Source organism: Heliangelus exortis, chromosome 6 (genome assembly GCF_036169615.1).
Source record: "Heliangelus exortis chromosome 6, bHelExo1.hap1, whole genome shotgun sequence".
NCBI lineage: Eukaryota > Metazoa > Chordata > Aves > Apodiformes > Trochilidae > Heliangelus > Heliangelus exortis.
This window is the reverse complement of record NC_092427.1, coordinates 286,989-304,516: the sequence shown is the minus strand read 5'-3', so window position 1 is coordinate 304,516 and position 17,528 is coordinate 286,989. Positions and strand designations below refer to the sequence as shown.

General features: G+C 37.8%; 1 protein-coding gene across 13 annotated transcripts in view; it reads left to right on the top strand.

The window, feature by feature from the left end:
- TANC1 (tetratricopeptide repeat, ankyrin repeat and coiled-coil containing 1) overlaps window positions 1-17,528 on the top strand; it is a 64,375-nt gene that overhangs the window by 10,430 nt on the left and 36,417 nt on the right. For 7 of the 13 annotated variants that reach the window (XM_071746275.1, XM_071746267.1, XM_071746273.1 and 4 more), the window contains exon 2: window positions 12,154-12,228. The exons of 3 other annotated variants lie outside the window; for them this stretch is intronic. In XM_071746275.1, coding sequence (XP_071602376.1) covers window positions 12,168-12,228 — 61 coding nt within the window. In that variant the 5' untranslated portion in view covers window positions 12,154-12,167. Of the gene's footprint in view, window positions 1-100; window positions 121-12,153; window positions 12,229-15,660; window positions 15,845-17,528 lie in introns of those variants that run through there. 3 more of the 13 variants (XM_071746266.1, XM_071746270.1, XM_071746277.1) reach the window with 3 other exon arrangements.

The window sequence follows — 17,528 nt, the reverse complement described above, 5'->3', positions numbered from 1 at the left end:
CTTATTGTCATCAAGATTAAACCTTTTTTTGAAGATGAAAGATTAATCAGCAACCCTTCAAACTCTTTGTGGTGTAATAATGTCAATGTGATCTCTTGGTTATTTGACACTCAAACATCTGTAAGTTGAATTTTATATTAACTGTTTTTAAATTAAGAGTTTTCTATAGACATGCAGTTTTGACTAAAAAATTGCTTTTCTAGCTCTATCAGCAGCTAGATCTTAATATTTTCTAGAAAAACAGAGAATGGTTAGTTTTGTTTTTTTGTGTAGGTTAGGTTTGAGAAAACTAGGTTAGTTCATGTCTTTTGGTTCCTTTAAGCTTCTAAGACTTGACTTGGAGTTTGGAGAGTTTATTAATCACAAAGCTGTGTCTGAAAAAAAAAAGCCTATGGCCTAAAAAATGTATAAGGCCTGATTTTTAAAAAAATTTTTATGTATTGGAGCCACGAATGATAGAAACCTGACTTCTGAGTGTAAGACGGTGTAATACAACACCAGACTGAAAAAAAACCAAACCCAAAGCTCTGAAACAGCCCATGATTCTCACTGGGTTTGGTTTTGTATATAACTTTAGTTTGAAAAGGACTTGTTTTTTTTTAAATTTGTTTTTTGTTTTGGTTCTTTTTGTTTTGTTTTTAATAAGAAAAGATTGTTTTGGTTGCAGTCTTAAACTTTTAATCTCATCCTGAGGGGAAGTAAAGAGGTCAGTTGCTTGTTAATGCAGACTGTCTGTTGGGTGGACTAACATTAATGTCTCCTCCCTACGTTGTCTCTTACCATCTTATCATAGCACCACAGAATGGTTTGGGTTGGAAGGGACCTTAAAGATCATCAAGATCCAACCCCCCTGCATGAGCAAGGACACTAGAGCAGCTTGCACGAGGCCCCCTTCACCTGCACCTTCTTTTGAAATTCTTTGCCTGGTATTAATGATTAAATCCTTTAGTATTCATTGTATTTAGGAAGTTATGTAAGAAAATTTCGGCATGTTTACACTGTTGGATAATTTATCCAACAGAGGTGGAGAGTTGCTGCCCATTCTGTATTTAGCCTCACCATCTGTATGCCTTTGTCCAGGGCAGCGTGGTTTCCTGCGTGCTTAGGATGGAGAAAGTTTTAAGTAGGGAGAGTCTGCACTGGATCGTAGCTTCTGTGCTTCAGCACAACAGCAGCCTTTGGTCTCCTTATCGTAGCTCAAATGTCCTGTTGATCCTGTGCCTAAGTCATATTCCTGAGAGACCAGTAACAGTGATTGTATTAGAGTTAGGCAGTCGCTGGTACATGTGTTTTACTGTAATTGACTTAATACCCTCTCCAGTTCAGTGTTTCACTTCTTTTCTTGATCTGGAATAATAATTTCTAATGAGGTTGCCAACTTGAAAACCAAAGTTCCTCTACTTGTTGGTTGAAATGCCATGCAGATCAGCCAGCTAGCCAGACTTGAAGTGTGTTCTCATCAGCGTCTTGTTGTATGGGATGTCAGTTCTGCAGTGCTCACAGAGAACAGTTTGCTACATCTCATGGGCTATACGATGTTTCAGGCTTGAGAATCTCACAGATCCTTAGGCATCAGTTCCGTGGTGCCAGTAAGTGAGTTCTTTGCATAGCCGTTAGCAGAAATTTAAATGTCTTTGAAGTCAAATCAGGACCTGCTTTTAGGATCTTGATGTTGATGTTGGTGGAAAGGCTCAATAAATTATTGCATGTTTGACCTTTTTGTGTGAATACTGTGTCAACAGGTGTAGGGGTGATGTTTTTTTAGTGTTTGTATGGTGAATCACTACTGTGTGCAGAACTTTGAAGGCACTTCTGCAATCCAGGTGAACAGAATAATTTTGGGAATAGGGCTGGTCCTGAATTAATCTAATTCTTCCCATGTGTCTTTGTAAATTCAGCTACATCTGCACATGTATGAAAACAGAAAGCTACATGCAGGTTGGAGCTCTGGTGATCTTAAGTATTGTAGCCACAGAGGGTACAAAGATACAGATGCATATTTTGAATCACTTCAAGTTGTTTCTCTCCCCTTCCCTCCTACCTGTGCATTCCCCCTGTCTATCTCAGACAAATTTGTATTGGAAGCATTCAATATTTGGCATGTTTGCAACTAAGTCTGAAGGCTTTGTCATGAGTCTTTGCAGCTTAATCCAACCCACTGCTGCTGTTTTAATTCAGATAGCAAACCACACTTGGCCTTATCAGGGAGCCTTGGCTTCTGGTTGAACTCCTGACTTCCTCTGCAGAGGTCACTCACTGCTGCATACATTTATTGAATGAGCAACTGGTGTTGGTGTTGGTGTTATCTGTACCTAGTAGCACATGATGTACAACGTGTAGGATGAAAGGGCTGCTGCTTGCTTGCTGCATGCTTCGTGTGTTTGATAGTTAACAGCTATAGAAACAAAGATGTCTGTAAAATTCTTGCTGCATTGCATTGAAGTTGAATCTATGGTATGGGATTGTGTTTTTTGTTTTGTGATTGGTTTGTTGTGTTGTGCTTTTTTGTTGCTTTGTTTTATTTATTTATTTGTTTATTTTTTAAAAGATTCTAGTCTTCCTCTTGGTTAAATTTAGATCCAGCAGGAGAGAAGCTGGAACTTGTTAGCAACACAGGAAACGCCCTGAAAGAAAGTTTTTGATGTGTGTTTCTGTGTGTTAATGTGAACTCTGCAGCTATATGGCTGGAGTTAGACTGGGGAGCTCTGTTAAGTTTAGAATAGTACTGCATCTTTGAGTGTTATATTAGGTTCTGTTGTTGCTAAGTATTAATTACTGAAGACATGGCTCGTTGAGGGCTGGTACTTTAAAGTCAAATTCAAAGCTATTGCACTTAAAACAGCTAAGGTGTTTGGTTGCTGAAAAGGCCAGATCAAACTGTTCCAGCTTTGCTTTATCTTGAAAAATACTAGAATTTGAGTAGTCTAAAGATTGTGCTTTTCTTTGAGTCATTTACAATGAAATTATTCAATTTCTTTCTTAATAGATGACCTTTCCTTAGAATCTGTATTTCTGACCATACTTCTGACAAGTTAGGATTTGAACAATATGCAAGTAAGAATGAATAGAAGCAAAATATGACCTTGCTTATTTAAAACTTGGAAGAGATAGGAATTGCTAGAGAATTTAATATGTAGGTTGCTTTTGATTCAGGCTTGGGTTTTTGCCTTTTTTTCGTTGATTGGTTGGTTCATGGTTTTGTTTTTCTTGGGGTTTTTTTGTTTGGTTTTTTTGTTGTTTTTTGTGGCGTTTTGTTGGGTTTTTTGGTGGGAGGGGTTGTTTTGGGTTTTTTTTTATTTTGCTTGGGTGTTTTGTTTTTGTTGAACAAGAATGAAACAACACAAAGTATTCTTAATGTGAATTTTGGAGGGAGACTGTTTTTGTGTTTTACACCAGAAATGCCTTTGAGTTGAGTTGATTATTTAGCTAATATGCTTCAAGGTCTGTTTTACACTGGTCTAAATTCCCATGGAGGTCACAAAGGGATTTTTTTTTTTTTCTGTTTTTGTGTTAGTAGGGACTAAGTTCCTGGATTTTTCTACAATGTTTATCAGAAACTGAAAGTTTGAAGAAAAGTGGGAGGAAAATGACTGCCACAAAGCACAGATGTGTTTTTGCCATGGCAAAGTAAAATTTTCAGCACTTCCCATCTACTGATACGGAACCTTTGTGTGTGTTTAATAATTATTCCAAAAGTTAAAAAAAAAACAATTAAAAGACATAAAACTTGGCTTTATCCTCAGATGAATTATATCTTGGCAAAGGTAAAATGAAGTATATGAACATAGTGCCTTTTTGCACACTGTACCAAACTAATGTACAGTTTCTGAATTCATTGATGTATTTAAAACTAGGAATACAGAGCTGGCTCAGGTAGCCTTTTTGTTTATTCTCCAAGCTGCTTTTTGTACCAGTGTTGCACATTACCAGATGTTATTTTCTGTGTGCAGTAAGTCAGTCAGAGAGTGATAGTAGCACTTTCTGTGAATTTTTACACTTGTTCAAAGGTACTAGACATACTTGAAAATTTCAGAAAATATATCTAATTCATCTGTCTGATCAAAAATGCTGCCCTGTGTCTTTAAAAGACTACATGGACAGGAGGGCAAAAGTGGCATTGAGATGTCTCTTTCTGCTGGAGTTAAAAACTTTGTAAAAGGCTGCATCAGAGGAATTTACTGAATGCCTTGTTACACAGCACTTCTAAACATTATTTTTCTGGGCCCTGCCACATGGCTGTGCAGAAGGTGATTCCAGGGCTCCTGCATCCTCTGCAGTGGTTTGTGCCACCAGAGCTGTGTCTTGGATTGCACTGGGGAAATGGGCTTCTGGAGAGAGCTTGGATCCTTGGTAAAGCGTTCCAGGAATTTGGCAAGCTGGCATCTGAGAAACACTGCCCCTCAATCTGGTAAAAACAAGATTCTTTTCTTCCTATTTTTATAATGTCTGCTAATAGGAAAAACAAATGCTTTTCTCCTTTGTGAGCCTTGCTTGCACCTCCTTTCTTCAATTCTTAGTTTTTCCCAGGAGAAAAATCGAACTTCCTTTTGGTTTGTTTTTTTGCATTTTTTCTTCTGTTTTTAGCTGAGTTCTTGTTGTTGGATCTGTTCTCTTCATGAGCTGGTGAACTCAGCTCATTTGATTTACATGGGACTTGGAAGCTTCCCTGTCACAGGTTGACGTGAGGCAGTATGTCCTGTCTTGGAAAACTTCTGAATTTCACAGACTTAGGATTTTAATGAATAATTACTTTTTTTTGAAGGATACGGATTTGTGTTCCACTACTAGTTCAATTCTGGTTGTGGCAGTTTACACCTTTTTAGGTACTTGTCTTTGGAGGGAGTGCTTTCTGGTATCTGAGTTAGAGGCTTTAGTGGACTCTGAGCTCTCTAGTGGCTGATAAGAAATAAAACCTAAAGCTCGTGTCTAGTTAATGTGAATAGTCTCCCTGATTTCAGTGGTTATTTGTGTTAAGAGAGTGAACACTTGGCTGGGTTGTGGCAGAATGGGAGGGCTTGCTTGTAATCCCGTTTTGGTAGATACTGCCTGTAATAAATGTGCAAGCAGAGCTTATTTTAACACTGTAACAAGGTCTCTTGATGCTAGTGCATCATACATCAAAATGAAATGTGCTTCATGAGAAAAGCAGTTGGAAGAATGTTAGTGTTCCCTTGTAGTTTACACTATAGAAGAATGTCTGAGTCCTGTCCACAAAGCAGCATAAACAAGTGATTAAAAATGGAAGATTACTTTTCACAGCAGACAGAAGAAGGAATTGTCCTAGAATTTGTGATGGGAAGTGGGGAGGGTGATATTTCTGCTTTGCCACATTCTTGTGGGTTGGACTTCAGGAGATAGTTGAGCCAATCTAACAGTGTGTTGTGTTTCAGAGGAATGGTTTTCTTCCTTCTGTACCCACTGTGGGGTCCTGCTCTGTTTCCTGTGTCATCTCTGTTGCTGGTCTGACTTTGCTGTGCAGCTCAGTAAACACACACACAACTGTCTGGGTGCTGGCACAGTGCAGAGGAGTGTAGAGCTGACCCCTGTGGCCATCCTGTACCGAGCTGCTCATTACAGCCTTGAGTAAACTGTTTTTTGCTCCTTTTAAGTAAAATGGAAATAAGACTGCTACCCTCCCTGCAGGCTGTTAGGAGCTGTAATGTGTTTTGAGATGCTCTGAGGAAGAAGAGCCAGTATGTACAGGTGCCTGAGCCACATTTGGATTCACGTACCTTCTCTCTTATGTAACTTAAATATCTCATCTCTAGGTAGCCTTGAGGATGTTCATGTTAAAACCACAGGTTCACAGATCTGTATTATTCACTTCAATTGCTCTTTTTTGTCCGTGTGTGTCATTATGCTAACATGTCCTGGACAACAACAGTAGTTCTGGTATGTTTAAGCTTTGTGTTTCTGCTTGTTTCTGCATTTTAGGGTCACTTAGGAGTTGCATCTTTTGGAAGTTTTTTTTGTTTTTTATTCATTTGCTTGGTTTTATGTGTTTGTTAATGGAAGGTAATAATTGTCTGCATGACATTTTTAATACAGATTTCCAAGATTTTCTTGTATAGCTTGCCCTACATGAGCAGGGATGCTGGACCAGATGACCAGAGATCCCTTCCAACCTCAGCCATACTGTTACTCTGCCCTAATCAAAGAGGTGTTAATGAGTGTGGTTAATTTTTTGTCATCACAGATATTTCGAGTTGTTTCTGCACACACTCCTCTCTACTTCTAGTAACTGAGGCTATTGAAAAAAACTTGTAGATGTGGCATTTCAGGACATGCTCTAGTGGGCATGGTGGTTTTTTCTGTGGAGATGGTTGGACTCGGTGATTTTGGAGGTTTGGTCCAACCATAACAATTCTGTGAATCTGTGAGAACTTGTCCATCCTTTTGAGGGGAATCTGAGTAGAAATGGTATGGTTTAAACAAAACTGAGTTTTGGTAAAGCCTGGTGTGTCCTGGATTATGATAGCAGACAAATTTTGTGTATGCTGTCTGATGGGGAAGCCATCTTAAAATAATGTCCTGTACCAAAAGTTGGTAATAATTCAACTGTCATGGTGTCATTTAGCTGTCTGCTAAATTTTTCTCCTATAGAGGAGAGTATGAAAGTAAGGTGCACAACTGGAGGAGCCAGCCATGTGAGCTTTGAAGTGTAATGAATCCAATACGCCTGCTAGTGTTTCTGAGTTAGCTGGTAGGGTTACTTGGTAGTTGCCAAGTAGGTGTGGAATGAACTGTCATTGGGCTCAGAATTTTCATGTAGTGAAGATGTCTCTCCTGGTGCTGTAGGAGAAACTGTATTTTCCCCCTTGCTGCAGCACAGAGTGGAGCCCAGATCTGCAGCCTGGATAATGTAAGGTGGATGCATTCTGCAGTGCATTTGCTTTTGTCTGCTTGGAGTGAATGGTTGTATCACTTTACAAGCAGCTTTTTGTATTCTTCTGGAAATTAAGGCTGTATCTAGGACAGCTGAGGAAGTGGAGACATTTCTGTGCTCATCATCTTCCATGCTTTCAGGAGAAAATGGTTCTGTCATAACCCAAGCATGCAAGGATTTGGTTAAATAAGACTTGATTACTATGAATTGGGTCAAGATTTTGGTTAGCATGATTCTTGTCCTCCTATCATTTTCTGTATGCTAGTAAAGCTGAAATGGCAGTTTCTGACCTAATTTTTATCTAGTTTTAGGCTTTTGATTTTCTGCTGACATGGTGTGTGCAGTGTGTCTCTGCTGCCAGCTGGAAAGTCATGAGTTTTCATGCCTTTTTCTGTGTTTAATATGGAAAGAGATGGGATGAAAGTGGCCTTTATGACAAAGGCAAGAAAAAAATGTATCTGTACTTATATTTCGTTTTGCTTTGCTCGTTCCTGCCTTGTTGCAAACTGTGTCTGTGATATCCAGTGGTTCCTGGAGGTGGGCTGCTTATAACTGTATGTCTATAGAACTTTTTTTTGCTATCTTGTGACCTTATTTCATCCTAGAATGCCTCTCTAAATAGTGACCCTCCGCTTAGAGGAGGGACAACTTTTTTTCAAAGCATTTTATTGAGGTGAGGATTATTGCAAGCAGTCTTCCTCTGACCCACCCTTCATTATTCTGCTCTCACTACAACCCACCTACCTTCTTGCCCCTGAAGCAATAACCTGTTTTGTAGCATAATCTATGCATGCTGATCTCTGTCTTGCAGAGCTGGGAGGAGAGAAAACATAATTCATTAAATTTAGAAATAAAAGGCAGTAGAATGATAGAGAGTAGTTTACCTCTGTGATACCTAAATATGAAATTGAAGGGAGAAAAACAGCCCTGGTGAGAGTGGAGTTGGGCTAAGTGAGACGAGCCTAGGAGAATACAGTGGATCTTTTGATCCTCTGAGGAATTTGGTGGTGTCTTGTAAATGGCAAGAGCTCAAGTGAGTGGTGAGGTTCAGAAAGAAACCTGAATAGCAGGGATAAATTTGACAAATTAAGTAGGGTTGAGAAGCAGGATTTTTGTGTTGGGATTTTGGGGGGGGTGTTGTGTTTGGTTTTGTTTCTTTCTAAGTCATAATTGAATAAAGGAGAAATTCTGTAGAAAACAGTAAAAGGCTGTGGTCTTGGCATTTTCTTTGGAGGGCCTTGGCAGAATGGGAAGAGAAAAGAAAAAATAAATTTGTCTGCGTCTCTTCTGTGGTCAGATATGTTTCATATGTTAAGCAGCTGTGAATCCTTAAGATTTTATGGCTCCCCTGTTGACAGCTGCTGCTCTTTTTCCCCAGTGCAGACAGGCAAATGATTCAAGTGGTGATTCTTACTGCATGGCTCCTGAATCGGTCAGATTGGTTCACGCAGGTGCTTAGGACTTCTGAAGTTAATATTTCTGACTTGTGAATGCTCTTCATCTGCTTCAGTGCAAGATCACTTCCTTCAGTGTTTCAGAGTTGTCCCAAGTAGCTGGGGAACAGTAATCTTTAAATCTCATAAACGTATGTTTCTGTAGTATCTGATACCTGACCAAGAAGTTTTGGGCAGCAGTCAAGTGAAGAGACCATATTTTCCCCTCTGTTGGCAGCCCTTACAGACACTGGGCCAAAATAATCAGCAGTGGGGTAAAAGAGTAGTATAGCAGAGCACTGGGTAGATTGCAGGGTAGAAGAGGGGTTCCTATGGTGAGTGGGAAGTCAAATCTAGAACCAGACTGGTGGGAAAAAAAGCTACTGTAAAAGCACATTCTAATAGCTGGCGTGGTAATGAGGTTTTTCTCACGCTTCCTCATCTTTCACCTCTTTCATTGTATTTTAATCGTGCTTCAGGCCATAATTCCACTGTTGAGAAGTGAGCATAAAAATTGGAAATTGTGGTGTTCTTTTGCAGTCTTCTCTTAAATTGATGTATAGATTTCAGGGGTGTCAGATACGCATGGGGAGATGTAGAGTGTTTCATAAGTAAGATTCATAATAAACAGGATATTCAGTGACAAAGAAGTGCAATATAGTTTCAGTTTTGTGTTTGTATTGAACTTCCTACATAAGGAATATCCATAAAGGGTAAAGATCATAATTGTTTAGGATATTGCAGAAAAATATTTCAATAGTAGGTGTTTAACTTCAGAAGTTTGTTTAGATTTGACAAATCCTGTTGGAAATACCACATAAGCAAATTACTTTTTTATTGTATGAGCTCAGAGACAGATTTTTTAAGTGTATCTGTTTTTGAATAATAATTAAACAAATGCATCTCATCAGTACCATAACAACAACAAAACAAAAAACGTAACAAACCAATATTGTCTTGTTTTCAAAGGGTTTTGTTCATTCTTGAATTAGGAGTCTCTTAGATCTGGGAATATGCCCTCTTTATAATGAAATGTTAGATACTGATTACTGAAAATACAGTAATTTTAAAGGATTTTTTTTGGTTGGTTGGTTGGTTTTGGGTTCTTTTTGGCTGTCTTGTCTTGATTCCTGTTACATCAGTTAACACCTTGTTGCTCTAAGTATTTTTATTGTTGTTGTTTTTCTCATGTTTGAAAAATACAGTGAAGCTAAAGTAATTTTATTTTGCCAGAAGAGGGAAATGTTGAAACTTTTCTGCACATAAACAATGAAATTCTTCATGTGTTTAAAGGCAGTGAAAGCAGTTGTGGCAAAATGAAGTTTTCTGCAAACCTTAGGACTGAATCTTGGGATATTTACAATATGCACTTTTTAAAATACAGCTCTTTTGAAGTACAGGTTTAATAAATGCTACACAGAAGGATGATAGGCCCTTATGCACTTCTGTGCAGGTGACCGAGCTGTTCCACCCTTTTATTTCTTTGCAAATATATGCTGTTTTTCAGGTTTTAAATATGGAGAGACTGAAGAGCATAACTTTGGGAAGCAGGTAAATGAGGAGTTGAGGAGCATTAGCTCGGGTGTTTACATACCATGTAGGGTTAGTTTATTTCACCTCTCCAAAAGAGATGAGCTCTTGTGGATAGAACTCTGAAAAGACCCCAGTGCTGTAGGTGAGGTATATACAGTGTGCATACTGCAGGCCTTTAAGGAAGGTGAAACAAAAGTTATGAATGTGAACAAAAGCTATGAAGTTAGTATCTGCCAGCTACCAGTGGATAATACCTTCGTGCAGGCAAATTTTAATACCTTCGTGCAGGCAGAGTGAAAATGTGAGAATTTTTTTTTTTTTTTTCAGTGGGGATTGCTTAGGTAGTGGAGTACTTAACTGGTAAAAGACTATGAATCAAGTAAACTGTGTATTTCTGCACTCCCAGCTCTTTACCTTACTTAGCATTTGTATTTTATAAACCTAATGGTGTCATGGAGTCCCTCATTTATAAAAAGGCTGATTATAGAAATTCTTAAATCAAGGGACTTTCCACCTCTTCCCTTCATTCTCTGAACATGAGGCAATTGTATGAAAGGTCTTGTGTATCTAAAGAGAAACACTTCAACTGGTGGGAGGGCAGCACCCATTTTAAAACAGATTCATCATCAACTGGTGTGGGGGATTCAGTTCTGTAATCACTCACCATGATCTTTGAACAGCAAGACTGTTGAGGTATTTTCCTTCTTACATGACAAGTCTGCTTCTGGTATCCATTTTAAAAAGAGATGATAGTTAAAGTTTTTAGAAGGCCTTCAAATAATTCTTAAAGAAAAAAAAAAAAAAAGCCCAGCCAGTCCTTCAAACTGTGGAACTGTGGTTTATTATTATTGTTTGAAAATAGATTTCATTTCGAAAACTATAAGGTGTTCATATGACTTTTCCTCAAAAAATCCAGCCTCCATTTAATCTCTATTAATTTAATATTTAATTTTTAAAATAATTATTTAATCTCTCTTTAATCTCTTTAATTTTCTTATGCACTAAATTTCTGTTAGAGATACCAGTTTTTAAAGAAAGGAAAACTACTATGAACCTGCAGAGTTTGAACCCCTTTTTAAGAAGGAAAAAATACTTACGTACAGTTTCATAACTAGGTATTTGGTAACTAGTTATGTCCTTCTGATAGACCTTTTTGTAGCCTTTGTATTCCTCTTGGCTGAAGTCTGGCACCACAGAAACCAGGTGTTGGAAGGGCTTTTAAAAGCTCATCCAGACAAGCAAAGAAAGGGGAGTGTTCCCTCATGTTGCTTTTAGTTTCCCTTCTCACTATCTTGTGGTTGAATTTTAGGAGATATTTTCTTATTTTCAAAAATTTGAGCATTGTTCTAATCGTGTTCTTTCAATCCAGCTTTTTCTGCATTGCTAGGACAGATATGTGGAGAGCTGGCACACAGCCTCTGCCTATGAAATATGGGTGATACTGGATCACTACAAGCACATAGAGTGCTTCACTTTTCCCAATCTACATTCAACATGCTAGTATAGTATAGTAATTTATTTTCAGAAATCTGTTTATGTTTTGTGTTCCACAGATAAACATGATTTGCCTCTTTCCAGTGTCTTTAATTTTTCAGCTGGTGTTCCAGTTTTGTGGGGGTGTTTTTGTAGGCTTTTTCAGGTCTACACTTAACTGTCTTTCAGATTTACATCCCAGATATATTGTCCTTGTCATTGGAATTCTGAATTTGAGGTGCAAAAGGTGGAAGTGCCTGTGTTCAGAGGCAGGGATAAGTGGGCATGGAGGCACGTCACATAATATGCAGAGATTTAGGGAATTTGTTCAGCTTTGTGTGTGGGTGACAAGCAGTTGTGTGGTGACACCGTGTCCTGCTGTCACCCCTCTGTTCTGTTCTGCACTGCTGCAGTGGGGACTCCAGCTGGCAGCAGGTTTCTGTCCTGCTCCCCCAGACACCCTGATGAGCTCCAGTCAGCAGTTGGACCTTTATTCTGTTTTATTCTCAACAGTGTCCTACAGTAACTTCCACGGGTTTAGCCTTATAACCTTAATTATATGTGGAATGTGGAGAATGCTGTATTATTTTTCTGTGTTAGAAGATAGTGAACTCTTAACTGCTTAGTTCAACTGTTAAAATATTCCTTGTGCATCAGGACTTTGTTTAACCAAGCTGTGTTGTAAAAAAATAAATGTAACTACCAAAAAGTTCCTTCAGTTACCTCACTGTTTTATTTGTATTGATCCTGTCTTTGTTTTGTTTGGGTTTGTGTGAATGGATCTTATTAACAGTACATTTATTTTTGTTTCTTTCTGTTATCCTTTAGGAGCAACATTTAAAATGTTAAAGGCAGTTTTAAAAAAGAGCCGAGAGGGTGGAAAAGGGAACAAGAAAGACCCAGGTATGAATATTAATAAAATAATTTATAATGTAGATGAGCTGTGTATATTAAATCAGACAACTAAATTTACTCTGTTGCAGCAGGGATGCCCCATCTCTCAGGCACTGTGTGACTCTCAGGGAGATCCCAGCAGCCTGGAGTCTGTGGGCCACCACCCCTCCCCTCTGTTTTGGCCAAACTGCTCACATGCAGAGCAGGAGCAGCAGCTCAGAAGCTTCCTGGAAGGTGCATCCAGTGCTCTGGCTCCTGAGCTGCTTCTGCTTCTGGGAAGCACAGATGAGAGCAGCTTGTGCTTGGTTCTTACCATAGAATGCTGAGAATAGGCTCTGTGCATTGTCCTGCCAGCTTAAACACAGACACAGGGCAGAGGCTCACAACCCTGAGAAATATGTTTTAAACTGCTTAGTTAATTTTATTATAAGAAAAAAACCCAGTAAGTATTATAGATGATGTAATCTATATTATTAATGAATTTAGAAGAAAAAATGTTGAAAATAAATGTAGTGAAAACTGTGTAAGTTTGCTGTCAAACTTCCAGCATGTTCTAGTTCCCACTTTAACTCCAGACATTTTTTAAGGTAAAACTATCATCAACAAATTTTACAATTTTTAAAAAAGAAAATAATCATAAACTTATTAAGCCACTACTTACCTATATTGCCTGTCAGGAAAAAGGATAAATAATAAGTTTGGTTGTGATTTTCAAGGGTGGAGAAGGACCAGCAATGTCCTTTGAGAAGGAGTAGTAGTTACAGAAGTGCAGGTGTTGGTGGCTGAGTCCTAGACCTCAGGTCATGATGAGGTCTTTGCTGCCATGACTAGAAGGGTAATGGACCTCAGTGACAAACTGCTTCTTTACAGTTAAATTCTTAACTTCATAGTATTAAAGTAGACTAATATAGTTGATTTTTCTGGTGAGTTAGGTCCCAAATTATTTATAGGAGTGAATTTATGCTCTTTGGCAACACAAATAAATGACTTTTGGAATTAAAAAAATAAAAAGTAAAAATAAATACTCCTTTCATGTATTAAGTACAAAATGTAGTACAGACTGTGTCTGACATTTGTAAGACATTTGCAACGCACTCATATTTTCTTTGACAGGCAGGTTATATATGAATCTTGTATTGCTGCTTTTAAAACTGTCATGAGTCTACGAGGGGAGGAAGGTATTTTAAGTGTTCTTCTGTGAAAAGCAGTTCTGTGTTCACCTGGCAGGTAGTGTGTTCTTTAGGAAATTATTGTGGTCTTCTGCAGTTTACACTACCATGGTTTCTTTGTAAGTGACTGAATGATGAGAGCTATCCTGAGAAGAAAAAACATTGACACTAGATGAAAGATGCACAGAAGTGATCACAGAGCAAGGCAAAAGGCATCCTGTTAATTTTGTGTGTGCTGCTGACTCAGTTACAAGCTGGAGTTGTTTAAACATAGTGAGCTAAAGATTCCTGTGGTGAGGATTTCATTGGTACATTTTTCCTTAAAATACTAGATGAAAATTGGTTTAAGCTCTAAAGGAAAATCAGGCTGTTTGGAAAGGAGCTTTGACCAGGGTTTGATTAAAATCTGGAGTTTGAAAGGTCTTTAGGTCAGAAAACACATTTTTTTTATTTGAGGATCTCATCACATCTATCTGGATTAGAGTGCTAAAGAGAGGATTTTCTTCCTTTGTTTTTTACAAATACAATACTGCTGTATTTCTGGACACCAAAGGGGAGTGTTAAGAATGTGTGAGAGGTTTTTTTTTTTTCATTTTTAGTTTGGATTTTTTGTGGTCTTTCTCTTTAAGCAAAGCTCTAGTTTCATGTGTGGATTCAGTATTATGAAAACCAAGTACTGGGAGAAATTAAAAAAAGCCTGACTGGTGAAATATATAGCAAGGAGGAATGCAGGATCTGCATTTTTAAAGGATGTAATTAATTTATACAGTGAATTCCAGATATTTTGGCTTATTTTATATTTGAAGATGTTCTGAAAAGTTTTTAAAGAAATTTGTGCATTCCATTCAGTGTTACACTCTTGACTTCCTATACTGTTGTGTTCAGTTTAATATATTTCCCTTTTGTTTCAAAGAACCTTCTGATATTCAGCTGTGACACAAGATGTGAAACAAGGCAAAGAACATTGCTCTTTGTGGAGCTTGATTTTTTTGCTCGCTCCTCTCCCTGGTCCTTAAACTTAAAACAATGAGAAATGGAATTTTTTGTAATTGGAGAGTTGTCCCACTTCATGGTCCTTCAGGTCCTTAATAACAACAAGAGCTCTTAAAATTTACTGCTCTCTGGACAACTCTGAAGGGAGTGAAAATGTGTGGGAATGGTGGAAGCTGACTCCAGGGACAGTTACTGGGGACACATCCATCCTTCTAGCCACCATTTAAAAGAGTAATGCAGCAGTAAAGCAGATACTTCTCACAGCTCTTTGGGCATGTAGATTTACTTTTTTTGCTGATGAAGTTTTGAAAAAGTTTTCAGCTTTCTCAGAGCTTCTGAGTGTCACAGGAAGCAGATGAGAGAGCGCAGCTTGGGAGTTCCAAACTGAATCCCATCAAGAAGACCTCTGCTGTCTCTTTTGCAATATATGGGTAAATCTGTCACACTTTGCATGCCAGTGGGCAGAGGAGAGACACTGAGGTGTGGAACTGCAGAAACTCCTGAGTGTTCTGCCTTGACCACCGCTCATTGTCTCACTCCTGCTGAAGTCACATTGCCAGAGGTCTAGGATAAAATGCAGCAGCTTATTCTTAAACTGAAGTAACCTCTGTTGTCCCATGGGCTTATTGTGCATAAAAGGAACGCCTGGAAGTCTGTGTAATTCAACTCCGAGTGGGATGATTCCTGTTTTATTGAACTGAGCTTCCTGTTTGTTCATTAACTATATCCTACTGGTTTTACATCTGTTGGCCTCCCAGAACCAGTGCAAACAGCAATGATGTTTTTTCCCCTGGACTGAAGGTACAACTGGAGTATTAAAAAGTCTGTAAAAGAGTTAAAGAACAAAAAGAAAATAATCTGTCGTTTTTGTCCTGTCTTGTGCACTAAGCTGGAAATGTACAGTCTCAGAAAACATGATATTTTCTCCTCTTTGTCAGGTTCTTATAATCAAATAAATGTATCTTTAAACTCTGAAGGAGTTTCCAAGCACTGTAGAGGTTCCTCGGAAGGTCTCCTTCCAGTAAGAAGTGGCAGACAAGTCTTTTTGATTAGCAGTCTGTGTGACTCTCACCAGACCTCACAACTTCTACTTAGGACACACATTTTCTTTCCTTATTCATTGCCTTTTCCCCTTGTTTTCTTGATGGACTTTATTTTCTATATTTGAGATAATCTGACCTCTTTGTCTTTATCCTTACCCTGTGTTTCTCTTCAATGTTGTTTTCATAGTTCATTATGCATCGTATGTTTTCCAGTTTTCTTTCCTTGGGGTTTTTAAATTCAGCTCTGTAGGTGCTGGGAGATTATCTCCCTCAAGCCTCTCTTGGAAGGAGGTGACCTTTTTAATTTTAGTATAGCACAGGAACTTTGTATCTTGGCTTCACAATTCAAGAGGTCAGAGCCAGAAGACTGTTGTTTGAACTTGGGTTCTAGAGTTCCTGCAAGTATCATCTGTGTCCATGGTGAGGTGATAGTATAAAGTATATGGTATAAAAAATATAAAGTGTATAGTATAAAATATAAACTGAATTAATTACGATTGGTTTAGTAGAAGTTCTACTCATCTGCTCATTCTTACATGTTTAAAAATGCTTGAGATAGACTTGTATTAGTATTTCTTGTTGGTTTTACATGCTGCCAGCTGCTTTGCAGTATATAATTATATTTGTTTTCTTTAACTGTTCTTTTCCTTTTTTTTTTTTTTTAACTTACTAAGCAAAAAACCACTCACTGTAAAATACTTGGAATGCATTTCAACTTGGAAAGAAAAGAAAATCCTGTATATTAAATTTCTAGAGAACATGCTCATTTATTTCAGATGGCTTTTTAGTACCATTGTTGTTCTATTGACCCAATATCAGGCCTGAAGGAGCATGAATAATGGAAGTATTGTACTTGGTTTGCAGTGTTCTTCCTGCACTAAAAGCTCATCAGAAGTTTAACATCAAATGTAATGCATGGTATGCATGAAAACTTCGTTGATTTTAGTAGAAATTAATGTGGTAAGTAGTTGGGACTTCTGGTTTTTCAGCTTAAGGGCTTGTTAGTCGTTCATTTAGTGCAGAAATAACAAGGGGCAAATTATCATGTCAACAAAAAGACAGTGTTTAGAATGTAATGTTGTGGTGTTTTAAAGGCAGAGAATCTGGAGAAATGAGATCAGTGTTTTCGATTTTCGGATGATAAAATAAAAGGTACTGCAGTGCTTATGTTACACTTTTTTGCAGTTTAGTTTCCTTTGTTTTTCCTTCTTCTTGTATTCCAGTATCTTAACTGAAGTATCTTTGACCTAAATATGTGTGTACAAAGTTGTTGAGTGTTAGTATACAATGGATGCTTTAATTCTGTGTTGTGTTCTGTTGTAGACTGGCATACTCTAAACTGTCTTGTTTGTGTGCCTTGGACTTTACCAACATTTCATACTAAACAAGGGGGAGGAAATCTGTGAAATTGGAATGTCAATCCTTTTTTTTTTTAAACGTATGATCAGATGAAATTAAAAAATAGAGATTATACTTAATATTCAATTTGAAAAATAAAATAGCTGTCAAAGGTATGAGCTGTGATCTGTTGTGATCACAGTTGTGATCATTGCTTGTGTGATCTTCTGCACTTCTTTTCCTTTCTCCCTTTCCTATCAGTAAAGGCCATTGTGGCAAGCCTGTTGCACAGCACTAGCACAGCACTTTGATGAAATGTCTTTAAACTCATAGATTTTTTTTTTTTTTTTTGCTAATGGCAACTAAATTATTACTTTAAAATAAAAGTTGCTACTCAAGAAGCTTTAGTCTTTTATTAGTGTCCACTAGGTAAACATAATATTTAAATTGTTTTCAGAGTTGTTTCCCTGTAGCAGTAAAGGTTGAACTCAAATGAAATTGTTTAGTTAGATACATATTTGAACTCCACTTTTCTTGCATTATGTCTCATCAAAACTTCCTATCTCAATAGTAAACTCAGAACCAAGCTGAGAACAGAGAGAGATGCTCTCCTGGAAAATTGAAAGGCTTGAAATAATTAAGTAAAATAAGTTTGCATTTTATAATTATGCAAATTCAATTGGGTTTTTCTGTCCAAACTCTCCATATTGGATTTTGCATTCTAAGTGCAAAGGGACTTTGTTGTGCATAAAGTACACATCTGCTA